Raw genomic sequence first — 27,642 nt, 5'->3', positions numbered from 1 at the left:
TTGTTACTTTGGTTATTGTAACTAGTTTATTGAAACTTCTCCCTAGAATAATATGTATGATGAAATGCATAATTATGTAATATAATAGTAGTTTTTACTTTGGTCTTGAGCCGTTTGAGTAATTTGCAAACACAATGGTACTTTCCTTGATGAGGAAGTGGCCTTAAATTTATTTTTAATCTTAAACCAGAAAGGCTATATGATATGATATCATCCTCAGTGTCACCTACATATTCATTTAAGTATCATAGAGCTTTCCAGCTTTAGATGAGAGTCTGATTATTTCTTTGGGCTTTCCTATTTGGAGAAATAGAGTTTCCCTGCTTTGTTTAGAGTCTGCATTCTTATTTGTGGCTGAATTCTAATTTGGCTGTCTTGAAAGCTACCATATGGCTAAACTGTATCTATAAACTCTAGTAAAAATCTGGATTTCCTCATATAGCTGACTTGCATTAAATCACAGTGACAGTGTGCTGGCCCAGGGTTCTGATTGCGATGGAGAAGTTCTCAGCCAGAAATCAGAGACCTGGGTCCTACTCCTAGCTCCCTACACATGATCTTGGGAAAGTCTCTTAATCTTTCAGTGCCTCGGTTTTTCCATACGTAAAACAGAACTGAGAAAGTGTGGAGGCCCTTCTGAAAAAAGATACTCATAGAAATAAGCCACTGCTTGATATTAGGCTTTTACAATCACAGAGTGTTGGGATGTACCACATAACAATTTAGTCTGTCTTGCTAATAATTGTGTATTTATTTTCTTGCTACTTGAGAAGTGTAATTATAACTGTTTAGTATTTTTTCCAATTATTTATTTCCAATACAATTATTTAGTATATCAATTTTCAAATCAATTAATATTCAAGAAAAAGATAATCCAAGGCAATTTTAGGAAGTGGATCAGTAGCTTTCTGTTGAACAGAGTAAAAAATAATCCTCATATTACCATACCCTTACATGAAATGTCATAGATTCAGCTGAATTGAATTGCACAAGTAGTTTCTATAAATAGTGTAATAAGTCCATTGATAGACTTTTGCTCCTGGGGCATAAAAGAACACTTTGCTACTCCTTGAATCCAACACCAAAGTGACTAGTACTGTCTTTTTTTCTTCTTAGGAACACTTTGGTCTTAGTGACCTGACGGGAATGAATTGCCTGGTGGATGGGACCATCCCTCCAAGTTCTGGCCTCTCCAGCTCCAGTGCGTTGGTCTGTTGTGCTGGCTTGGTGACGCTCACAGTTCTGGGAATGAACCTATCCAAGGTAACTAACTTGAATGTGTTAGCCTTACAGAAACCTCTTTTTCTAAAGATACTAGTATCCAAATCTCAAAATTAGGATGCCTTCCTTTGATTGAAAAACTCTGTCTTACTTACAGGACTACACATGCACTTATGGTAACTTAATAAGACCTGCTTGTGATAAACCACGCTAAGGTAGCTGATGCCTTCCAACAGAGTAGATCTGTGAATAACTGTATTCAGATGCTTGTAATTTAAGGTGTGGAGTTCAAATGCATGGGTACCCTTTAGAGCACCTCATTAACAAGTTTAGAACGACAAATCCTAGGCCTCATGGTTGGACCTGCTTATTTTCACCTGAAACCTTAAATTGAATATTTGACAAGCAGTGGGTAAAACACAGGCAATAAAGGAACTGTACAGCATATCTGTTTATGCCAGCAGGTTAGTCACTGAAATAAACTTTTTAAAAAAATATTGCATTACAAAGAGGAAGTGCTTATTTAAAGGAAACATAAATCCTGCAGGAGGTCAGAAAGCCTTAACTTTATAAGTTCACATAAATCTCCGACTTTGCAGTTCAGAGCAGGTGTGCTCAGCTTTAATTAATACTTTGAGTTCTGGTTTCAATAAAATGTTATCTTAGGTTCTTTTTATCCCATGTACATACACTACCAAGTTTATAAATGGTTTAGGAACACAGACTGGCATCAGGCACATCAAGAGAAAAGACATCTACATGCTTACGCTTTCTTAAGCCTGTTTAAACTTCCAGTTTGAAAATTTTATATGTAAGAGAAAAGAGAGAAATGAGGGAGAAAGGAAAGCCTCAGATAGAATTTTCCTTAGTTGTCATATCTAACTATACATTAATTAGCCCTTTGTAGGCAATGGCTTCTTTGGAGGGAAGGATGATTTGCTTGTTGTTATTTGTTTGCTTGAGAGGAGAGAAAGCAGGGGAGTGAAAGTCCATCTATAAAATTTGTCATCATTTAACCACTATTTATTTAGTGGCCACTTTGTGCTATTAATGTTCAAGGCACTGGAGATATACTAGGTAGTTTTAACCCTCACAGTGCTTATGATCCAAAACGGAAATAGAGACAAGTAAATGGGCAACTATAACAGAGTGTGATAAATGGGTAAGTACTGTGCTGTGTGGCAGCAGATCTAACCCAGATTTAGAGAGCATAGGACAGCTAAACTGAGACACAAGGATTGGTAGGTATTAGTCAAGGAGTACTGATAGCATGAAGACACTGATGATACCAGGTAAGCATGTATCAGGTGGAGGGCACAGCTTGTGGACATATCTAGAGTAAGAGTGATGATGGCTTATTGGAAGAACTAAAATAAGCCCAATTTGGCTGGAACACAGTAATTTGGGTGACAGGGTAGAAGACTAGATGCTTGTAAACCATGTTGAGTATTTTGGGCTTTATCCTGAAAGCAGTGTGAAACTATTGTGAACTTTTAGGGAGAGGATAACATGATCATATTTTATAAAGAACACCCTGGCTCTATTATAAACTCTAGATTTGAGGGCAACAGTGTTAGCCGTAGGGAGATGATTTGGTTTAGGGAAGTGGCAGTGAAAATGGAGAGAATTGAGAGGTAAATTTAAGGTCCATCTCAGACAGAATCCATAGGACTTGATTATTGACTGGGTGTGAGGATGGGGAACAGTAAAGAGTCAAGGGTTATACCCAGGTCTCTGGTTTGGTGTGAGTCTTTGGAATAGTAATAGATGAAAAAATTGGTGTAGGGGAAAGCAGAAATGTTGAGTATGAGGAACTTGTGGACATACCAACGGAGTTATTTAATACTTAGTTACAAACAATACCTCTGAAGGGAGATCTGGACTTGAGATGGTCCATTTGAGAATCATTAGTATGTAATTAATTTAGAAAACATAGGAGTGGAGGCAAATATCCACTGGCGCAGTGTAGGTAGAAAGATGAGGGGAGTATGACAGAGTTCTGACAGGTGTGGACATTTGGGGGACGACGGAAGAAGAGGTGTCCACTGAAGAGACCGAGTCGTCGCCAGGCAGGCGAGGCCGCAGCACAGCGAGGAAGAGGAGTGGCAGTGGGGTCAGATGCTGCTGAGGGTAAGACAGGCTGAGAAGTGACGTTAGATTTAGCATGAAAGAAGTTGAATAAAACTTTGGAAAAAGCAGTTTAAAGTAAGAATGGGTAGAGGGGTCTATGAGAGGTAAAAAAATTGAAAAGTTTATTGGATACAAAAAGTCTGGCTATGCCTGGAAAAGGGGATAATCTTGTGTCTGTGGTGGGTTGAGGTCAAGGAATTAATTTCTTTTTTAATGGGAGGATTGGTGAAATTTTTTTGGCATGTTTTCGGGCCCTTTTAATGGTGTAGATATCTAAGGGAAAAGAAGATAAAGAAAACTTGAACCTTTGGGATTAAATCTGGATGTCCCTGTGCCTTCAAAGTAAAAAATAGCAAGTATTTTGGCATAAAAACAGACACATAGATGGATGGAATGGAATAACGAGCCCAGAAATAAACACACATGTATATGATCAATTAATTTATGATGAAGAAGCCAAGAGTATACAATGGGGAAAGGACAGTCTCTTCAATAAATGGTATTGGGAAAACCAGACAGCCACATGTCAAAGACTGAAACTGGACCCCTATCTAACATCATACACAAAATTAACTCAAAATGAATTAACAACTTGAATGTAAGACCTGAAACCATGAGTCTCCTAGAAGAAAATATTGGTGGTGGTAAGTTCCTTGACATGGTCTTGGTGGTGATTTTTTTGGATTTGACATCAAAAGCAACAGCAACAAAAACAAAAATAAACAAGTGGGGCTACATCAAACTAAAAAGCTTCTGTAAAGCAAAGAAGACAAAAACCCAAACAGTCCAATTAAAAAATGGACAGAGGATTTGAATAGACATTTTCCAAAGGAAACATACAAGTGGTCAACAGGCACATGAAAAGATGCTGCTCAATATTGCTAATCATCAAGAAAATCAAAATCAAAACCACAGTGAGACATTACCTCACACCTGTTAAAATGGCTATTATAAAAAAACAAGAAATAAAAATGTGTTGGCGAGGATGCAGAGAAAAGGGAGCCCTTGTGCACTGTTGGTGGGAATGTAAATTGGTGCAGCTACTGTGGGAAACAGTATGGAGGTTCCTCAAAGAATTAGATATAGAACTACCATAATCCAGCAATCCTACTTCTGGGTATTTATCTGAAGAAAATGAAGACACTAACTCAGGAAGATATATGCACTCCTATGTTCATTGCAGCATTAGCTACAATAGCCGAGATATGGAAATAACCTAAGAGTCCATCAGTGGGTGAATGGATAGAGAAGATGTGGTGTACATACATTGGAATGTTATTCAGCCATAAAAAAAGAATGAAACCTTACCATTTGCAACAACATGGATAGATTTGAGGGCATTATGCTAATTGAAAAGTCAGACAGAGAAAAAGAAATACTGTATGATCTCACTTATATGTGAAATCTTAAAACAAACAAACCAAAACCTCCCAAAAAACCATGCACAAAATTACAGAGAACAGATTGGTGGTTGCCAGAGGTGGAGTGGGGATGGGTGAATAAAAGGAGTGGGGGTGGGTGAGTGAAATTGCTAAAGGTGGTTAGAAAGTACAACATTCCAGTTATAAAATAAATAAGTCATGGGGATGTGATGTACAGTATGGCAACTACAGTTAATAATACTATATTGAATATTTGAAAGTTGCTAAGAGAGTACATATTAAAAGTTTTCATAAGAAAAATTCTGTAACTATGTATGGTTTTGAATGTTAACTAGACTTATGGCTGTGATCATTTCACAATATATACACATTTCAAATCATTATGTTGCACACCTGAAAATAATATACTGTTGTACGCCAGTTATACCTATTAAAGATAATTGAGTAAAAGATATCAAATCAGAACTGTCTGACTCCATTGCCTAAAAGGAACAGTATGTATGTCTTAGCTTTCTCTGCTAGTCTAAATTGTATTGACAGCCCTTTACTTTCTAGGGCTGAGCATAATTATTTGGAGAGTTTCCTTGCTGTGGTGAGATAGAATCTTGACTGAAAGGAAGCCCTTAATTTGCTTGGTCTTTAGTTAAGTGCTAACCATAGACTTGACTTGTCAAAGTCATAGAACATAAGAATTCAAGGAGAGAACTTCAGAGGTGAGCTAGTTCAAAAAAAATTTTTCCCCCCACTGATGTATTAGTGAAACAAATGTCCCACAGGATATAACTGGAGGAAAATTAAATAAAGAGGCAATTTATAGATTTGTGGGAAAGGTCAAGGGACCCAAGTAGGAAGGGTTGGCTCTTTTGTGAAGCCGAAGCCATTATACTTCTGTAGCTGTAGCTGTAGAGTAATGTTACCTGAAATGCAGTGAGGTGGGTGGGAATGGCAGTAGGTGGGGAGTTGTCCATAGAGGTCAGTCTCCTGGGGTACAGAGGTGTGTTAGGATGGAGAGGCAGGACGGCAACAGAATAGCCAGCCTATCTGATAAACAAAGAAAAAAGTCCCACAGGAGGTTGGTGCCTAATGCTCTCCCAAGCGATAACTGATCCCCTCCCACTCATATGTGCACTCAGAATGCCCTGTGCAATTGCAGACAATTACTGCAAAAAAAGGTAGTCCTACATATCATATCCCACGTGGAACGTGTTAATTCATCAATACAATAAATGTCATATGTCCAAAACCAGCCTAACAAGATGTCTAAGTCACCCAGAAAGTCTGGAAGACAGAAATTATGAATCAGACTGGAACTGACAGAAGCGTATGGTGTGATTAAAGACCTACGGCATGGAAAAGGCTAGAGGCTTCAAGGTGACAGAGCGAAGACCTGCACACTCTTTCTTTTTCCATCACTCATTCATTATTCTCTTCTCAAATAATCATCCCCAAACAACAGGGGAACAAGAAAAGAAGGCACAACTTCCATCTTTGATAAGTCAGGGGGACATAAATAACCACAAGATACGAAGATGGAAAGTGGGTGGAAGGATGGTGCATGACTTAGCAGGCTGGAGAAAGGTCAGGGCCAAGTGCTTGTGAAGGGAGGTGCGGGTGGAAAGCACGCTGGCTCTCAGCTCTTTGGAAGAGCTTAGGAGTTAGAGGCACCAGTACCAGAAAAGGCAGGGTGACAAGGCAGGTGGATATTTATTTGAAAGCCTTTCTGAGGATCCATTAGATGCTGAGAGCCCACTCCTACCTGGCCAAGTAAGGAGACCATTTCCCCTCACCTCTGCAGGAGTCTCTGGAGAAATAATGTGGGGACTCTATAAAGAAAGGCAGGAGAACAGAACTGAAAACTAGGGGATTGAAGGATGTTCTGCATCTCAACAGTGAAATTCCCAGCTCCCTTCCTCTGGTCAGCTCTAGCATCCTGGCAGCCTTGCCACACCCTGCCAGGAACACTGGAGGATCCTTCTCAGAGGAAACCGGACCATCCTGGAGGAACGATACTGACATTTGGTGACCTCCTCCCACAAAAATCCTCCTGCTACTCTATGGGCCTGTTAGAAGCCCATTTACAAAGTTTCTAATCAGCTTTTTAGTGACTCACTATTAAATATGATAGAACATTAAAAGATAATTAGGCTTTGGAAGAAAGCCTCCAACATGAAGCAAACAAACAAAGAGAAGAAAGGAACTCGGAGGACACAGAGACAATGCTGAAAGCAGAAGAGTGCTTCAAAGCAGCCACGATGTCCTCAGAGATAAAAGAAAATGTTGAGGAAAGAATAGAGTGTTATTTTAAAAAGAGGAACAAACAATAACAGAGAGCTTTGGGGTATTAAAAATATGATAGCTAAAACAAAATGTTCTATAAAAGGATTGGAAGGACTCTCTGATCAAGTAGGAAATAAAAAGAGCTGGACAATAAGGCGGAGAGAGGAAAATTTATAGATCAATCCCAGGAATTTGATATCTTGCTAGTAAGGTAAAATAGAGGAAACTGTCACTAGAAAATTATTGTTTTTAAAAAAACAATATTTCTCCAAAGTAAAAACATGAATTCTCAGATTGAAAGGTACTCACTAGATGTTCAACATAATAAATGAAAAAAAAAAAAGCCCAAAAAAAAACTTTAAAAAGTGAAAAAAAAAAAAAAAAAAAGACCAAACCAAAGTATACCATCTGGGAATTTTGAAACTTGAACGCTAATAGAAAACACACTAAAAAGCTGATTGAGACAGCAAGAGAGAAGAAGGGAAACACAACAATCAAAGGATCAGGAATGAAAATTAATTTATCAAAAACAGCTTTGGAAGACAGAAGGCAGCAGAGTAATATCTTCAAAATACGAATTTAGCTTATAATAAATGAAATGATCAAGTGTAAGGATAGAATAACATATTCTCAAACAGGCAAAGTCTTAAAAGTCTACAGGATGTAAGGCACGCAAAAACGGAGGAGTAAACCAAGAAAGAAGATGCCATGGGAACTAGGAAACGGGGAACCCAGTATAGGAGAGAGAAGCTGGGTAGTTTTTGAACATTAATGAGGGGAAATCCCAACATAACATACCCCCATGACATCCAGCAGTGAGAAAACTCTCAGTACAGATTAGAACCAGAAGAGGGAGGGAAAAAGTGAAAGAAGAGGGAGGGAAAAAGTGAAGTTGATAAATCTTATGAGGAAAAAAACACACTGATACATCTGACATGTTTGACCATGTCAAAAAATGGGTTGAGGGTGATATTACAGAGTCGTTTTAGGGTATGGGAAGGTTTAACTGGACATACGAATAAAATAAGCAAATGAGGAAATTAAAAGGTTATTAAATATAGGAAAAAGAAAAACAAATATTTTAGAAAGGAAATAAATTATTTTTCATTATTTGGTTCATATGTGAACAATAGTCTTAATAATTAATGCACTGAATATGGATTTAGGCAAAATTTTGGGCATAAGTTTATTGAGAAAGAGTGGGGAGAAAGAGTGGGAAAGTGGGTGTAAGAGAGCTAAGGTCCTAACCATGATAGGAAGGCAGTAGATAAACTTCAAAATGGAATACCAGGAGATAGCATGTTACTGAGATTTGATCATTTAAAGCAAGAGCCAAGTGTTGACAGTGACTCTGGGCACACAGCACTGGGGGTGGGGATGAAAGGGTGCAAACTAGGGACTGCTTTTGTTATAGTCCTTTTGGCTCATTTGATCTTTTAGATTATGTGCATATAAATTCCTTTTGTGAAAGTAAAAATTATTTGAAAATAAAGAAAAGGGTAGAGGGAAGGGGTAAATGGAATGAAAGGTAAGAGGGACAATGGATGACCCAAATTGCTGCTGTTGGGGGAGCTGGAAGATGAAGAGGCGAGAAGGGATTCAATGAGCCAAAGTTAGAGATTGGGAACAGATGAGCTGCTGGACCATGACCAGATCAAAAAGGCCTAGGGAAAGGCTTGTTGATGGGTTTTGGGTGAAAGAATCCAAGAAAATGCAGGCATCTTCCACTTAATGGCAGCAGTCCATTCCAAAAATCAGAGGTCTGCATAGGCGGGGGCCTATTTATTATTTTAAATAGGAAAAGTTATAATGCATTACTCAATTCTACTACCTAATTTTCTACAATGTTGCAAAAACACAGTAAAAATTCCTCTATATAAGTAACACAGAAATACAATGAAAAATACTTAAAACAGCCTTCTTGAACATCAAACAATTAATATGGTTGTTAACAAGCAGTTATTTTACCTAGTAATACTCTGTATATCTTCTCTGTCAACACCTGGTGTTCTAGTATTTTGCACACTATTTTGTTAACAATGTTGTAGTTAGATATTGGGATGTAAGTATATTTGTTTCACAGAAACACCTTTCAAAAGTGTTGTATTGAGAGATATATACAGTCTATGAAGCCTGAGTATGAAAACCCAGGAGGTGTTCTCTCAGGAAAACATTCATTGGTGAGACACTCTGTAAGGTATACCTGCAGTTTGTCAGCTCAGGATTCAGGTTGCTCTAGACTTGTGTCCAGTTTCTTTGTGTTCTTAGAGTTGTCCTTTGAGACCAAGACAAAAAGACCAAGGACCTCTTAAAGATCTTAGATTAGAGATAGCTGGCTGGCTTGGGTACAGGTTGTAACTCTCAAGGCAAGCCTTGGATAGTAAGGTGTGTTAGGTTGGCTTCTACCCACAAAATCTTTCCTCTGCTGGGGTGGGGCAGGCTGAGATGTAGATTTTGAATTCATGAAATGGTGGACTGAGCAAGTGATGGTCAGAAGAGCCACTTTGGAGGATTGGGGGTATAGCAGAGGAATATACAGCTGAGTTGTATCCCTCATATTGAAGTGTAAGGAAGAGAAATCTCTTATTACCACGGTTGATGAAGGTTGAAATGACCAGCAGGGAGCAGTGGAGTAGGATGGTATTCTATGTGTGGATATCTTTGGCATTTTGTAAAAAATGTAATTCTTGTGCCCTGGCTGAGTCACTTGGTTGGTTGGAGCATTGTCCTATACATCAAAAAAAAAAAAGGTTGCAGGTGGTCAATCCCTGGTCGGAGCATGTGCAGGAGGCGGCCAATCAGTCTTTCTTTCTCACATCAATGTTTCTCTCTCTCTCTGTCTCTCTCTCTGTCTCATTAATGAAATGTATCCTTGGGTGAGGGTAAAAAAAATGAAAGTAATTCTTGTGACTGAGTAACCCAGAATACGGATTGAACATAAAACTTCTCCTTGAGGGTTGCAGTCCCCTAAGGAAGTTGGGGAGGCTCAGAGTTAGTCGTAAAGAACCCTGCTCAGTATTCAGAAGCCTGGCACAACAGGAATAACACTGGATTTGTGAGGGAGTGTGTCCCAGAGAAGGTAGGCTTTTCAGCCACAATATCAGCTTCCTGTCCTGAGTCTTGGAAACAGCGATTCATGGCCGTTCACTGAATACCTTCTACGTGCCAGGCATTGTGGTAGGCGCCAAGAACACAGCTGTGAATAAAACTGGTGAAGCCCCTGCTTTCATGGAACATACATGCTGGTGGTGGTGGTGATGGTGGGAGATAATGAAGAGCTATCCAAATAAATATCATAGCATAATATCAGCTAAGGCTATGAAGAAAATTAGGCTGGAGTAAGGGGAAGCTGCTATTTTAGATAGGGAGTTAGGGGAAATCCTCTCTAAAGAGGAGACATGGACAGACCTGAGGGAGTGAGCAGAGAGGGGAGGCAGAAGGAACAGTAACTGCAGAGGCCCTAAGGGAAAGGTGCTCCTCACGTCCAGAAGAAACAGTGGAGGCCTGTGTAGGTGGGGTGTGGCGAGCGGGGGAGACGGCAGAGTGGTGGGAGGTGAGCTGAGTGGTGGTCAGAGGCCATGTTGTGTAGGGTCTTACTTGGACTTCATTCCAGCTGTAGTAGAAGGCCTTGGGAGGCTGTGAGCTGAGGACAGCCAGATGTGATTTATGTTGATTTGCGTTCTTTCAGCTGGGAGTACCACACCGTACCCTGTCCTGGCACAGGAGGGAACAACTAAAAAAAGAAAGGAAGAAAAAGAAAAGAAAAGGAATAGTTAATGCCATTATGGAATGTAAATACATGTAGTGCAGTAGTAACAGAAGGCCTATTCATTGGGCATCTATCTCATACAAGGTGCGAAGCATTTTATATGTAAAAGGGGAATCGTGTTTTAAGAATGGCTTTTTGGTGAAGTTAAACACGGAATATTTTAAGTAAGTGGTGAGTCCTAAACAAAAATTTGAAGGAAGTGAAGGCTGTGTCTCGAAACAAAGTCCTGGGAGAGGCCCAAGGGCATTTCAGGCAGAGTGAACCCATAAGTGTCTTATAACAGTTCTATGAGCCAGACTTATAAATATGTGTCAGCCGAGGCCTAAAAATTCTTATGCAGCCTCATGAAATTCCTTTTAAAACCTTATTTGACTACAGGGATGTTTTCTAGTTGCTCAAGCCCCTGAACAAATTTAGTTAACTTAATTTCAGGGGCAAATTAGTTGTATAGACATGGGCTGATACTCTTTTCAGGGGAGTGTTTTTGAAGTTTGAAATCCATACTGTGTAAGGGCCCTTTGAGGTTCAGAAGCAGAGTAAGTGGAACGTTCAAAGTTTTGTGCCAAATACGTCCAAGTTTTCATTTTCCTGAGTTTATAAGGGCTGTTTCCTTGAGAAAGTTTAAGGCTATGTTTTCTTTGCATATAGCTACATTTAAGTTAAATATTTCTTGGCCTTCAGACCGAGACCTTGTACTTAAAAAAGTAAAGACATGGTCTACATTATAAAATGAAAAGAGTCTCACAATTATGCAAAGGTTTAAACTATGAATCAAATGTTTTAATAGCAGTTTGCTACATGGTATAGGAAAAATCAGAAAACAATTTGCACTGTCACTAATTATTATGTTTAGAAGTCTATACAAGGACACTATTTCAGTTTGCTTAGAATAGCGCAAGCCTCATCTATATAATGGTGAAAGAAACTGGTAGTTTGAAACATTCCTGCCAGATGTTGACTGCTAATGAACTGCAGCAGCGTGGCCTCTAAGAAGACGGTAAATCCAGAATACAATCTTTGAAAAGAATCTCTTAATTAAGTGCTGAACATGGACTGAGGCCATGTGCTCGCTGGTACAAAAACCAGGAGTGCTGAGGGTGAGCCCTGGGTGGCCTGTGTTTAAAAGGCTTGAACATTTAAGTTAATATTGTTAATATCTCAATATAAAATGATTCACACAGTTTTATCTGTAAAAGAGAACAAAGTTTCTTTCAGTTGTGTGGGATGGTGTTTGTAGCTATGGTTACATTCTTTTTTAGGAATAGGATTAGAGACTGAATCATTTATTTAATGATTTTGAGTAATCTGGGTTCGCTTGGATGATGTGACTAAGCAATTTGATTGCAGATTAGAAGCCTTACTTTGCAGAGATTGTTTAGGTCACCTCTGTTTTTTTTCCATTTCCTTTCCTAGGCTAAATACATGTTTGCCTTTAGAATAAACTAAGGCAAACAAGGCTAATTAAGGAGCAGCAGATTGGAGGAATATGGGTCACTGTTTCCAATGGAACCACTATTGCTGCAAACTCATGTCTGATTATGTTTTGAACTTTCCTTGTGATCCTTAGATCCTTATCATTATTAGGTCACCGTGTTTCCAGGTCTCCCAATTTGGGTTTCCACCCAGCAATAAGTTAAATATTATCCAATATAATGGGATAATGCAGGTGATATTAAGTATACTACATATGTGCACAGCCCTTACTATACTATGTACATTTATTGTGTGCAGTAAAAATAACTAAAAGATGAAAATAGAAGGACAAATAATCCCCTTATCAAGTTCAAAGGGGTTCGTCATCTATTTTCATGCGTTTATGTTTTGTAGAGGTGATGATAACCATCTTGAGGAAGAATTACCCAGACTAATATTTGATAGAGTAATCAGGACAATGAAAGGCTCTAGACCTTGTCCCCATTTGTGACATTTTATTCTGTAACTTGTATAAAACTCCCCGTGTCTCAATTTCTGTTTTTAAAGTGAGAGTAAGAGTAACTAGCTATTTCCTTAAATTCACAGAGGCAAATCAGTTACATTTGCTGACTATTTCTAGTTCCCTGATTTTCCTGATGGGAGATTTTGGAAAAGTTTAGGGGAAGAATTTAGCAAGAAAATCGGTAAAATGGGAAAATAAATTAGTAGTCAGGAAAATTTTTGTAATGGTACGAAGTTTTTTAAGTAAGGAGACAAACTGTATGGTGTAGAGAAGTGACTCAAAAGGAAAAGGTTAACTAATGGAGGCTGTTAAGGCGTGCATTGCAGCGCTGGAGACACAGATTTGGAGCTCGCTACTGAAAAATATGACTTTAAAGTTGTGTTAGAGTTTACGTCAGATGCCTTTTTTCATTACTGTAGTGAATAGATGTTGTATACACATTATCTCCAACCTCATGGTAGCTTTATAAAGCAAGTTTATTTATTTATTTCAGTTTTGCAGAGGCAAATAGTGAGGTTCAAAGAATTAATATAATGTGACCAAAGACAAACCGCTTGTGAATGGAGTTGCCTGGATTCCAGCCTAGTAGATTTGATTCAAAATAGGTGCTTTTCCCACTCAGCGATGCTGGTACCTATTGCATAACGTGGTCAGTGTTGTAGACAAAGGGAGCACACTGGAGATGAGTCCAGCCCTAACATTCTGTGCTCTTTCTGATGTCCTAAAATAGATGGAAGTGAATTATAATTTTTCATGTATTTGCTTACTAATATGAATTGAATGTTTTTTATTGGTTGACTGATTTTATACTCATTGTCAAGATACCGATTATTTTTTTCAAATCCTGCTACATCCAAAGCAAAGACAGAAAACCTTTGGAGACAGAAAGCCTTGTGTGTAGTCTTTGGTCTAATGAATTTGCAGTTTAGTCAAGGAGATTGGATTATCACAAAAACAGAAATGTCACACAAACATAACATATACAAATTCTTCCAAAGAATATGAAAAGAGAGAACATTTCCCAATTTCTTTTATGAGGCCAGTATAACCTTGTTACCAAACCAAGTATGATACCTTGATACCAAATCTGACCCAAGGACATTACCAGAAAATAAGATTACAGGTCAATCTTTCTTATGAATCTAGATGCAAAAAATTCTAAATAATATTATTAGCAAATTTAATCCAGTAATATAATAGGATAATATATCATAGCCAAATCTAGTTATTTCAAGAATTAAAAGTTGGTTTATCAATTGAAATCAATGCAGTTTACCATATTAGCAGAATAAAGCATATGGTATTTTGGTAGATAAAAGAAAGCACTTGATAAAATTTAACATTCCTTCATGATAAAAACAAAAGAAAAAACAAACTCCTAGCAAATTAGAAGTAGAATTCAGTATAATAGCTACCTTTGGGATTAGGGAAGGGAAATGATTAGGTGGGGACTTGAAAGTGACTTTCTAGGGGGCTGGCAGCACTTATTTCTTGACCTAGATGGTAGATACATGGGTGCTCTCTTTGTGACAAATTATTGAGCTTTATTTTATTCTTAGTACACTTTTACTATGTGTCTTCTACTTTAATAAAAGAAAAGAAAGACTTCCTTCAATCTCAGGACCAACCATTGTTAAATAATTTTTATGAATCCTCCAAGGAATATACTATCCATTGTAATATATGCACATTTCCCCTTTTTGTGATAAACACACACAAAAAACACACACACATCCCTCCCCCCCCGCCATGCTTTGCTTTTTCACTTAAAAGTATAGAGAATCGTTCCATATGAGCCCATATACAGTTAATGGCTTCCTTGTTTAATACTATTTGGTCATACTATAATTCATTTGGCCCAATAATCAGACATTTCATTTTTTTCCAGGGTTATGTATAGCATCAATTTTAATACTTAATGACATTTCTATACAAGGATTTACTAGACTTCTATGGTGGAAATTTAGGTTGTTTCCAGTTTCCCACTATTATAAAAAAGGCTCTGATGAATATTCATGCACACTTTTTTTCCGCACTTGCTCAGTTATTTCCTTTACATAAATCCCAGGACATAGAAATAGTGGGTTAAAGATATTCTCATTTTAACTTAAAATTAAAAAAAAATTTAAGAATTTTAAAATAAACTTTATTTTTTAGAGTAGTTTTAGGTTCACAGCAAAATTGAGCCTAAGGTACAAAGATTTCCCATATACCCCTGCTTCCATTCACACATAGTGCCCCCCGTCAACATGCCGCACCAGGGGGTACATTAGTTATAGCTGATGAACTTACGATGACACATCATTATCACCCTTCGCGTTAGGGTTCTCTCTCGGTGCTGTACACTCTGTGGGTTTGGACAAATGTATAAGGACGTGTTCCCACCATTATAGTATCCTACAGAGTAGTTCCCAGCCCTAAAAACCCCCTGTGTCTGTTCCTCCCTAAGCCCTGGCAACACTGGTGTTTTACTCTGGCCATAGTTTCGCCTTTTCCAGAATGCCGGGTGGAGCCGTACAGGTGTGAGCTTTTCAGATTGACGTATTTCACTTAGTAACATGCATCTGAGTTTCCTCCATGTCTTTTTATGGTTCGATAGCTCATTTCTTTTTAGTGCTGAGTAGTATTTCATTGCCTTTCTGTATGACAGTTTGCCCACCCCACTAAAGGACGTCCTGTTGCTCCCACGGTTTGTCAGTTATGAATAAAGCTGCTGCAGGCCTGCAGGAGCCACGGTGGCCTCTGAGGCGGTGGCTGCGGCGCTGGACCGGGGCTCTGACCTGGGGCGCCCAGGCCCATCCCTGGGGCCGCCAGGGGAGCCACCGGGTCACTGAGGGGCAGCTGGCCCCGAGGACTCGGTCTGCCTGCGTGAAGCAGCAGCCTGCAGGTCCCAGCGGGCAGTGAGCAGCTGCCCCGGGCCGTGCGGCCTGACCTCCTGTGCCCTGTGCCCGCGCCCAGCCCGCGCCTGCTCAGGAGCCACCCACCGCAGGAGGGCACAGCGAACCCAGCACTGAGGAGGGGTTTAAAAACGTGCTGGAATTCTACTGTTGTCCAATTGGAGGATGCCCTACAGGCCTGACAGACCATTTTCTCAATTTTCTCTCATAAAACACCACTTTATGAAAACGCACGTCGAAAAGAAGCGTAAAGGTAGCAAGTGCAGCAATTCGCATGGCACTGAATGGGACTGAAAACCACGCAGAGGACGGTGGTGAGACCTTCCAGGGCGCGCGTGGCTGTCCCTACGCCACTAGAACTGCATTACAGTCCCACATCTACGGAACTGGGATCCACCCGTAAGGAAAGGAAAACGGAAAACTGCCTGCACGACCAGAAGTTGCCCGGTAAGACCATTCTGTCATTGAGCAGCCAACCAACCCTGGGACCAGACACTCAAGAATTCGAAACTTTAGAAATAAAGCTGCTTTTGAAGACTCTTGTGGCTCTAATCTAATGCCAGAAAGCAGCCTCTTAACGACAGCGCCACGATGTCCTCAGGAGCTGCTTTTACAACAAAGCCCGAGCGTTTCGGTTAAACCCTGCATTGTGCAGCTTTCTCCTGTGCCCGTCTTTGTGCCTGCAGCGGACTCCCCCCCCCCGCCGGTGGTGTGGGTGTCCTGCATCTGGCCTCTGCCCCAGGTGCTGGGCACTTACTGCCCTTGTCAAGAGGAACCCTGATCCTTGGCCTTGATTCAGAGGCCTGATCTCTGAAGAAGAGCCTCTCTCTCAAAAATTGTAAATCCTGTTGCTGTTGAGCCAATTAGTACAGGTGTTCAAGTGAGCCTGGGTAAAAAGTCCTTTACAAGAACTAGGGAACACATTTCAAAAGCACAGCATTTATTCAGTCACCATACAGACAGATCTGTCTGGCCACACCACACGTTATACCTTCTGCACAGGGGGTGTGCCCTGATTCCTCTGTATCGTCTTGTTCTCAAATGGATTTGAGGGTTGGTTCTCAAGTTTCTCTTCTCCTTAGTGTTCATATTCATACATTTTGCCCAGTTCTAAGGCAGTTTCATCTATAGCTGCTCAGACTGATGCATTTTGGATGCCTGCTTCCAGTTAGGCGGGATCTCCGGAGAAACCCAAACCAGCGGAATGCAAAGTCCAACAGAACACCGAGTACAGATGGACCAGGCTGTAATGTGTGGAGACATTTTTGAGAGTGCCTATTCATCATACAGTGCTTCTACAGACAGTATTATAAGCAGCAGCTTGGTAGGAGAGAATGTAACTCATGGTTTGTTACTTCAGAACCACCCTAAGACTTTAAATCAAGATATTGAGAAATCTGCACCAATTATAAACCTCAGTGCACAGAACAGTATGTTTCCTTCACAGAATATGACAGATAATCAGACCCAAACTCTAGATTTATTAAGTGATTTAGAAAATGCCTTGTCAAGTAATCTGCCTGGCCAGACACTGGAAAATTGTAGTCTTCTGTCTGACACGAATATTGGACCTGACACCCAGCTCCCATCTGGCCCAACTCAGAATCCCGCAATTAAGTTTGATATTGAAGAGTTCTTTTCAGCCTCAAATATCCAGACAAACTGAAGAGAGTGAGCTTAGCACCGTGACCTCTGAGCTTCTCTTAGAATCACTGGATACAGAGACCCAAACTGATTTCTTACCTGCAGACACCTCTGTCCAGCCCTACAGGGGAAATTCTGATTTCTTAGGCCTTGAAATGTTTGGCATGCAGACACAGACTTCTTTTTAGACAGTAGCCCTCATCTGTCTCTGGGAAGTATTTTGAAACACTCCAGCTTTGCCATGAGGGGCTCTGAGGAGTACGGGACTGCAGAGCATTCCTGGGTCTGAATTCAGGTACTGCTTATTCTCCAGTTGATAACGGAGGGGAAGGCTCTGTCTCTAGGTCTGTTCACTCACTAGTAAAATAAGTGAATTTAGACTTCTAAATCTTAGAGGCCCCTTCTCGCACTAACATTTTGTGATCTAAGAGGTAAAGCAATTCTTAAGACTATCATTTTATGAAGAGTTGCCTAACAATAACTCATGCTTATATGATATCTAAATCTTCTAATGGATTTTTCAAGGTTTTAGATCTTAGTGACAACAAAATCATTAATGGGCAAAAAGACACTGGAGAGCTATAGCCAAACTTCAGCACTATTGGAACACTGGGGCTTTAGGTACTTGTAGTGATGTAACACAGCTCTCCTGGCATTGCTGATCGACAGTTCCATCCTCAGGAAAATACCCGCTGCCTTTCTTTATTCTGCCTTTCTCACAATTACTTTGCTTAGTAAACTTGGAAATCAGGAATTTATTGGATAAAATAAGCTTTATAATCTCAATGCCCACTAGAGGGAGATACTGGGGTAATCAACCAAGCTCTTGAATTCACCACACATTTTTACTTCTGGGCAGAAAGCTCTTAGTTTTAATTAAAATAAATGAATAAGTTAAAAAGGAAAAGAAAAACAAAAGAACAACAGAAAAAAGTGAGGGTGAGAGCTGAAAGCGAAAGCCAGCTTCCCAGGGCTACAAGGAAAGATTCAGATACACCATGAATCACTGTGAAGCCTTTCAGAGCTACACTGAATATTTCCTGCCATTAGAACCTTAAGTGTATTGACCTAATTTGCAAATACCCACACCCCTTGAAGTGCTTGCATTTGCTATCTTTGAAAAATCTAGTAAAAACTCATAAAGTCTCTAGGATTTTTTTTTTTTTTAAATTTATTATCAAGTTTTTTTATTTCTCAAATTTAATTTTTAGAATTAGTTTCTATGGACATAATTTTTATTTTCTCTTTTGAATATTCTTTCCTGTTTAATTTTTACTTACTCATGATCTTAAAAGCACATTGAGCAATTTATAAGTATTAATATTTCAGAGTTGGGATGCATTTTAGCAAGTATATTGTGACTTTTTTCCAACTCAGTTATTCTAAGGTTTTTGATGATTATAAAAGCAAGAGGCTGGGGTACAGTTCTAGGTGAAAATGTTAGAAGTCAGACTAAAAAATAATATATTTATGGAACATTTTATTTATTTATTTTTGTTAATGTTCCTGTTTCTTTATTGGATATTAACCCTTTTCTTCATTCTTTTTTCTCAGCATTGCTTTGGCTTTTTGGGGTCTTTTGTGGTTCCATACAAATCTGATGATTTCTCATTCTATTTCCTTAAAAAATGAGATTGGTATTTTTGATGGGGATTGCATTAAATCTTCATATTTCTTTGGGTAATGTGGCCATTTAACTATGTTGATTCTTCCAATCCATGAACATAGACTATCTTTCCATTTTGTTGTGTCTTTTTCAATCTCTTTTAATAATGCTTTGTAATTTTCAGTATATAGGTCCTTCACATTCTTGTTATTTCTAGGTATTTTATTCTTTTGGTTGCAACTGCAAAAGGAATTGCTTTTTTCATATTTTTTTTCTGAAGTTTCATTGTTAATATATAGGAAAGCAGTGGATTTTTGTACATTAATTTTGTATCCTGCAACTTTACTGTATTTGTTTATCGTTTCTAATAGTTTTTTTGGTGGAGTCTTTAGAGGTTTCTACAGAATCATGTCATCTGCAAAAAGTGAGACTTTACTTCTTCCTTCCCAATTTGGATGCCTTTTATGTTTTCATTCTGTCTGATGGCTCTGGCTAGGACTTCCAGAACCATGTTGAATAAGAGTGGTGAGAGTGGGCATCCTTGTGCTGTTCCTGATCTTAGAGGAAAAGCTTTCAGTTTGTTGCCATTGAGTATAATATTGGCTGGGAGTTTTTCATATATGTCCTTTATTGTGTTGAGGTCCTTCCCTTCTGTTCCTATTTTAATGAGTGCTTTAATTATAAATGGATGTTGAATCTCATCAGATGCTTTTTCTGCATCTGTTGATAAGATCATATGGTTTTTATCCTGTTCTTTGGTAATGTGGTGTAGTACATTGATCAATTTGCATATGTTGAACCATCCTCGTGCCCCTGGAATTGGAACATTTCAGTGAGGTCAGTAGGTGATGAATAATATAGGCACATAAAAATAATTTAATAATATTTCATCCAGGTATCTCCAAAATGAATGACCAAAGAGGAGAGTGTTTTACAAATTAAATTTTCCTTGGTTATTGACTATGCAAGATGCTTTAGAAGTACAATTGGGGATTATTTAGAATTTGTATGAATGGATATAATTCTTAATTTTAATAGTTGCAGAACGGATAAGGGATCAGAAGATAGGAAAGTAACTTGGCCTGATCATAAAGACTGAACATTATGCTTCATAATATGATGGGAAGAGCATGGCCTCTGGGTCAACCAGAGCTTGGACTGCTAGTTCATACCCTAAAGAGCTGTGTGACTTTGGCACACTACTGATCACCCTGAACCTGTTTGCTTGTTTGTAAAATTGTTGTGAAGATGAGAAATAAAAGTCATAGTAAGTGGTAGTGATCATTATTGTCATCACCACCACATTATAATGATGATGATGACAATAATAGTAATAACAATCCATAATTTTTATTCCAGTTAACAAAAGATAGACTTTTTCCTGCAGGTGAGGCATTCTGCATTGCTGGAAGATGATGAGGCTAGTTTCACTGGAAGCCTTTTTACTTTCCTTCTAACTCTGAGATTCAGGGATACCAAGTGGATTAGGATAGTAGGAAAAAACCTTACTTTTCATTCTACTTTAGGTTAAGTGATTAGTATAAAAAATTAAAGTAAGAGAAGTTAGGGACACCAAAAATTACCGAGTAAAATGATTACCAGTTGTTGGTGAAATTGAGTATTATTGTGGGTAGCAATAACATGAGGACATAAGGAGTGACATTTAAGTTGAAGTATATTATTAAACACTTAACTAGTAGCTATTTTCAATCTTTCTTCTATGTATAAAGTCAGCTTTGCTGGTTGGTGAAAATTTTCTCCTGAGGTGATTGGTAATACTCTTTGGATGCCGCCTTGCTGATTCTGCCGATAAGAAGCTATCTGTAGGTACAGAGAATTGTGGTGGAGTGGGATGCCCCAGAGCCCTGGCAGGAGGCCTTCTCCCCTCCTTCAGTGGGGTATGTGAGGTTAGGTGAAAGTAGAGTCAGTAGGGACCCCTCAAGGGCCTTCTGTGTTTCCGGATTGTGATCTTCTAGTGGATTTATTTTTATTTTATTTTAGTTTTTCATCCCCGTTTACCCCCTTCTCCCTCCACCCCCCATTCCCCGCAATCACCACACTGTTGTCCGTGTCCATGAGTTCTATCTGTGTCTCTCTTTTTTCCTTTTTTGCTCAGTCCTAGTGGATTTCAAACTGCTTTGTCTTGTCTCCTTTCTCATTTTTTATGGGAGTTCCAGTTGGAGCAGAACACAGGGGACCAGGAGTACATTTGCCTCATTCTGTAGAGATTCATAGATTGTCATTATTAGACTATAGCCTTAACATTCAGGAAAAAAAATTAAAAAGGAAAAACTGTACCTATTGAGTTTTCCAGTCAAATTATTGCTTAGTATTTTAAAGATCCTCCCTTGCTATACAATAATGGATTGTAAAGCTATTGGAGCCGGCCTAAAAAAGTCCCAGCCCTTTAACACTGGTTAGAGTTAAGTGTTGTAAATACTGCCAGTTGCCTCAAGTTGGCTAATTTTTATTATCAAATCCTACTCTGTTGTTTTCCCCTTATTTCATAACTTCATTGCATTTCTCTTGTTATCATTTCACTGTTAAATACCAACAGATCTCACAATAAATGACTAAAATGAGTAATGCCTAAATTTCCATTGTTTTTCTCTTTTAATTTCTTAAAAACTAAATCTTTTAAAGAAGAAAACTTTTCAGAGAAGAAAGGATTTGTTTTCTGGGTATCTGGCTGGCAAAGTTAACATGTGCTAATGTTTCATTTTGCATATGCAGACTATTCCACTGTCACATTGGCAATATGACATGTTAAAGTAATTTATCCTGTAATTAAATTATTTCCCGTGGAATATCATAACTTTTTTGGAGCAATAGTAGGAACAGGCGTGAGGAATCCCATTTCATTTTGTTTCTTATAATGACTAGGGAAAGTTCTTTAAATTTACCTTCTAGAAACTCAGGTTATGTTGTTAACACTGGGTTGCCTGCTTTGTGTCAGCACCAATAATATCTTACTAAGGACAACATAAAAGTAGGTTGGCTTTTTGTGTATCACTTTCAAATGATAGATTTTAATGAGTGCCACCCAGGTTACTCTTTGACCAATATGTTGATTTAATTATTTCAAGCATGCAAATAAAATATAATTGTTTCAAAGATCTTGGGTAACATCCCACATGAGAGGACATTCTGGGCTATTAACCAGTTGTTAATTTTGATTGTGTTTATTTAAATCAACTGGAAGCAGGGCCCTGTGGAACTTTATGTGTGGTCATCAAAGCCCATAATCTCCTATAATTTAAGTAAGTTACAGGGAAGTTAAAATTGGTCACGACTCCTGTGGTTACAAGAACATCCAGAGAATATCTGATTAATGTTTCTTTTTCTGATAAAACTGTGTTATTGCTTTGTAAAAAATATGCAAAAATTCAAGCAATCAGTAGAATATAAAATAAAAAAATTTAAAATGTAAAGTCTACGTACTGTAAAGAAATCAAAGTGCTCCTTTTTATTTTATAATTTAAGTTGTATTCATGTTTATTTTCATGACAAAATATTTTAATTACAAACATTTTAATTCCTCAAATAAGGTTGCTTAAGAAAAGAAAATTTGGTGATAAAGAAAACATGTTATCAGAAAAAAAATTAAATGTAAGTTTTCTTTAGGAATAATTTACAAAAACATGTTTTAGTGCAAGAAGCCTTTATATTTAGAAGTTTATGTGCTTCAATTTTTTGAGATAACATTGTAAAATTCTGATATATTGTTACTCGTTGACCACAATGTTAAATATCACACACACATAATTAGATGGATTAATGTAGCACTTAATTTTTTCTCAACTTTTTATTATGAGAAAATTTCAAACATATAGAAAAAGTGCAAGAATAGTCAATGAACATGCATGTCTTTTACCTAGATCCTTGTAAACATTTTGCTACAAATGCTTTCTCTTTTTCTCTACTCTTTTTCCTGAACAATTTGAGAGTTAATTGCAGACATTATTGACACAATACTATTATCTAATATGAGGTCCATATTAAAATTTCCCAAATGCCCCAATAATAATGTCCTTTACAACTTTTCCTGTTTTTTGTTTTTTTTCTTTCTGATCCAATCATTGCATTTAATGTTCATGTTTCTTTAGTTTCCTTTCTTCTACAACAGTTCCCCAGTTTTTTCTCTTTCATGACAGTAACATCTTGAAGAGTCCACACCTATTTTTGGGGGTCAAATTTCCTCTATTTTGATGTATCAGGATGTTTGCCTTATTATTAGATTGAGATTAACTTTTTTTGCCCTCAGCAGTACTATGTAGCTGATGCCCTTCTCAGTGAATCATACCACACGATTTCTGTTTATTCCATTAAATTAAAAATTTTTGGTTTGTTTTTTATTGAGTTTTAATTGACATATAACATTATATTAGCTTCAGGTGTATAACATAATGATTCAATATTTGTATATATTGTGAAAAGACAAAAAATATTCTAATACAGAGAGACAGAAGATTTGCTTCCTATCCAAAAAAATGCCCTAGTTTAGGTATGTGACATAAATTCCCTTTTCATAAAGGGAATTTAAAACATAGTTTAAAAAGTCCTTTAAAAGTACAAATAGGTACTGTAACATATTTAGTTAATCTTCCATTATGTGTTTTAATAAATACAACACTCAGTGCATATTTGCTGAATGAATACTGATGACTTTAAAATCACAAATTCTCAGCTTTGTCAAGGAATGAAAATCCCTCATTGTTGCACTGCTATTTAAATCTTTTTATGTCTTCCTTCATTGTTTTGTTTAGGAAACAAAATGTACTAAGCTTAGAATAAACTGTTTGAGATGCCTAACATAAAAATAACCCAAGCAAATGTAATTTTAAACTGTCACTGTGTATATAGGGTCACATTATTTCACTTGCAGTCATTCAGGGTTTGTATATATCACATTTCAGTGTAATGACATGGTCAGGCTCCAGAGAAAATACCAGTCAACACGAATTTGGTTTGACTAACAAATATTTACATGTCCCTGTACTCTAATTATTGTAATCTTTTAAGGGGTTTATGTTACAGAGGCTTAATTTTTTTAAAGCTTTATGTTAGATTTAAAAAGGTTGATCAGTAGTGTATCTAACTGTGAAAATGATACTGGCAGCCCATCTAGATAAATGCTGGATTTAAGCCAGAGCTTCCGCAGAGAACAGGTGGACTTAAGAGTGGCCTGACATGGGCAGACGGCTGCCTGTCATGTGCGTGCTTTCTTGTGTGTATTGACCTTTTCTGCTTCCCAGGTGGGTGGTGTTGATAGAAGTCAGGGTGGTCATTTGATCTTTTAAGTTTCTCTAGTCACTAGTTGGTACATTATAGGAAAGAAAAGCTAAACAGTGCTGTCCTTTGCTTGCGAGGTTGATGCCTCATCTCCAGAAGGCAGGCAGATGGGTGGCTGTGTTGCTGGCTACTGAGCCATTCGAATGTGTTTGCTCACTCAGTACCGTGTCATCGGCAGGCTTTTGTGAGATGGCCAACTGGACCTGTGGGTTAAATCTGTAACTGTAAAAATCTTTTAATGGATCACTGCCCCCCACATACACTTTGATTAAAGCTCCCTGGCCTGTGGGACCACAATATAAACTTTAGCTTCACTATAGTGCTTCTCACTTTGTATTGCAAAGATATTTCCCTCTAGGTTACAGTGAGGGCTTCAGTCACAGAGATTATCCCTTTTTAAATCTTTGGATCCCCAGTGTGCAGTCTGGTACCTAAATGAATTAAGAAAAAAAAAGTGATCTCGTTTGCAACATGGTAATTTGCTGGTGATAAGGTAATTAATTATTTGGGCTTTTACTAACATAACCACTTGAGGTTCTATAAATTTTGCAGTTTACAAAATCCAGAAGATTTATTTATTTATCCACATTTATTGAAGGGTTATTATGTTCCATGTGGGGCTGATTCACCAAGATCTCTCTTTCCTCTCCTATGGCTGATGTCCATTTGAGAAGTTGGAAGTCTGTTCCACACTGGTTGTTAAAAGTGTGACTACATCCCTAGTTCTAGGCAATTGTGCCAGGTCCTGGGGTCCTCCTAGTTGCTAATAGGCTTTGTCTGTCATATATGCATATGAAAGCACGTTCCATTAACCCAAGCATGTGAATTAGTAGAGTTGTTATAGTGATGGTTCTAGCAAATACTGTCCCTCCTGGGCCCCAGCTTGAATTTTCTGAATTTTGTCCAGTGCCTCTTATATTCTCAGGTGAAGGAGTTAGTACGCTGGGAAGTGTTCAAGGAGCAAGAGAGGCAATGAAACGATAACAGCTCTTTGGCTACCAAAAATGGAGGTGTTTCTTAAAGCTGCAAATCTCTCTTGATGAATGTGGAAACATCTCCTTTACATCTAATTTTCTTCTTTATACTTGTATGAAGTCCCATGCTCTCTTAGTTTTATTTTCTGCTTCTTAGTTTTCTCTCCACTGGAGAGACAGGCAATTATATAGCTGTTATAAAGTAGTAAAGTGAGAGTTTTCTCTTGTTGACCAGAACTTTAAGATCAATTAAATATTTTCTAATTGAAGTGTTATAGTTAAAATTGGTAAGTATTGACTGAAAGTAATGGCAGGGAGAATACAAATGGTCTTCAAGTATGAGTTTTAGTCATGAGGGCTATTTTGTGAGCTGCAGGTTCCTTGAGCCATGAATAGAAGTGGGAATCACAACGTACCACCTTAAGTGGGCGAAAAAACATTTTTAATAACTCCAGGTTTCTCCTGATTTCATCAGGATTGATTAGAGATCCCATAAAAGTTATTTTTCTTATTATAAAAGTAATGTATTCTCATTATAGAATACTGGGGAATTTAAAAGTATGTTAAAAATTAAATAAAATAAAAATAATCCATAATCTTAACAACCAAAGATTGGACTAATTGCCACCTTGATTATTATGGTGAAAATAAAATATTTGTACCTTTTAAAAATATTACAGTTGAAGGAAACTATATTTAGTGCTTATGTTGATCCAATTAACAAAATGTTATAGCATATCTACTTTGTGCACTTTTCCAGGCACTGGGGAAGAGTAGCGATTAAAAAAAGTGCTTGTTCTCATGGAGCTTGCATTTGGTTGGGGAGACAGAAAGTAAGTTAAAAGATAACATAAGGTGGTAATGCCTTGAAGAAAAACAAAGCAGGGTATGAGATGGAGAGTGGCAGGGGATATTAATATATTTTAGGGAGGTGAGGGAAAGTCTGATAAGGTGACATTTGAGCCAAGAGTTCAGACAAAGAGCATTCCAAACTGAGGGAATGGTAGGTGGAACAGTCCTAAGGTGGTGTGCGATACCGATTCCTGGTTGGCCAATAATTATAGCTAACATTTATTGTGCACTCACTGTACAATAGGCTTTTAAAATCCTTACAACTCAAAGAAGTGGGTAATTATTATAACTCCCATTTTGCAGAGGAGGAAACATATGCTTTAATCACTGTGTTATACTATGAAGTGCTACGGTAGAGCAGAGTTAGAGTATGTAATTCAGTTCTAGGGGACCACGAAAATTTTCCAGAGGAGTTTGTGCTTGAATTTAATCTGAGTGAAAGAGCAATTAGCCAGTTATAAAGGTGAGAAGAGTATAGAATTTTGGTCTCACCTCTCCCCCTACTGTATCCCTAGAACCTATAACCGTTCCTTGTCCACTGTCAGCACTCAGTAAATATTTGTTGAATAAGTGCAGGTAGAACAGCATTTGCAAAGACACAGGGGCATAGGGAGCGTGAGATATTCAGAAAACTGAAATTAGTTTACTTTGATAGGAGCATGGACTGTGTGATAAAACAGCAGGAGCTTATGGTAGAAGAAATAAGCAGAGGTCAGATCATACTCTGTTTTTATGAAAGGCCTATGGGGCACTTATTTTGGCACCACATATACTAAAAATTGATGAGCTACAGAGGAGATGATCTTGGAGCCTGGGAAAGGACAGAATGCAATTGTGTGAATAGTTCCATATATTTTTTAACTCGATGGATCAAAATGTTTAAAGTTGTTTGAATGCTTGAATATTCTTTGGGTTTCTGTGAAGATAAAATATTTTTGAATGCAAATGTGAGTTATTAAGACTCTTGCTTACAAGGAAAAAAAATGCATTCAAGGGATATGTTCTGGAATACAAAGGTGGGTATATCAGCCTTTACTGTGTAATAAACCCTTTCGAAATGTAGTGGCTTAAAGCAACAACCATTTGGACTTCATTCAGCTTGATAGTGCTTTTACTTGTCTTGGCTGGACTCATTCACACATCTGCTCTCAGCTGCTGGTCAGTGAGGCCGTGCTGCTTCTGGGCTGGCTCGTTGTCAGCCGGATGGTGGGGCGGCTGGGCCACGTGCCTCTCCTCATGCACCAGGCTAGCCCAGGCTTGTTCACATGGAGGTCTCAGGCTTCCAAGAACAGCAAAAGGACAAACTCCAATGTACACATGCTTTTCACGTCTTTCTGTGTGTCACATTTGCTGCACATTCCACTGGCCAAAACATCTCAGATTCAAGAAGTGGAGAGATGGATTTCACCTTTTCATGGGAGGAGCTCTAAAGCCACATTGCAAGGGGATGGAAACAGGGAGGGGGATTTGTGGCCATTCTGCAGTCTAAGATTGTGGATATAGCTAGGTTTCAGGAATGGACAGAAACCTAAATGTTGTTAGGTCTGCCCCTGTCACTTGCCTTGCTGCCTTGTTGCTTATCTGTTTCAGTCTTCTTTATCTTCAGACCAGCTTCCTCTACTTCTCTGGTCTCCATGGTAAAAAAACCCCACATGACTGCTG

The 27,642-nt window shown here is 38.3% G+C and overlaps 1 protein-coding gene and 1 pseudogene across 6 annotated transcripts in view; both read left to right on the top strand.

Annotated features, from left to right (window-relative positions):
- Positions 1-27,642, top strand: part of GALK2 (galactokinase 2) — a 123,085-nt gene that overhangs the window by 34,136 nt on the left and 61,307 nt on the right. For all 6 annotated transcript variants that reach the window (XM_016210127.2, XM_016210128.2, XM_016210129.2 and 3 more), the window contains one exon: positions 1,117-1,263. In XM_016210127.2, coding sequence (XP_016065613.2) covers positions 1,117-1,263 — 147 coding nt within the window. The remainder of the gene's footprint in view (positions 1-1,116; positions 1,264-27,642) is intronic.
- Positions 15,820-17,675, top strand: LOC107534884 (ATM interactor pseudogene; annotated as a pseudogene).

Source organism: Miniopterus natalensis, chromosome 1, assembly GCF_054644295.1.
Source record: "Miniopterus natalensis isolate mMinNat1 chromosome 1, mMinNat1.hap1, whole genome shotgun sequence".
NCBI lineage: Eukaryota > Metazoa > Chordata > Mammalia > Chiroptera > Miniopteridae > Miniopterus > Miniopterus natalensis.
Note: the sequence above shows the minus strand (reverse complement) of the source record. Positions and strands in the feature narration are given on the sequence as shown.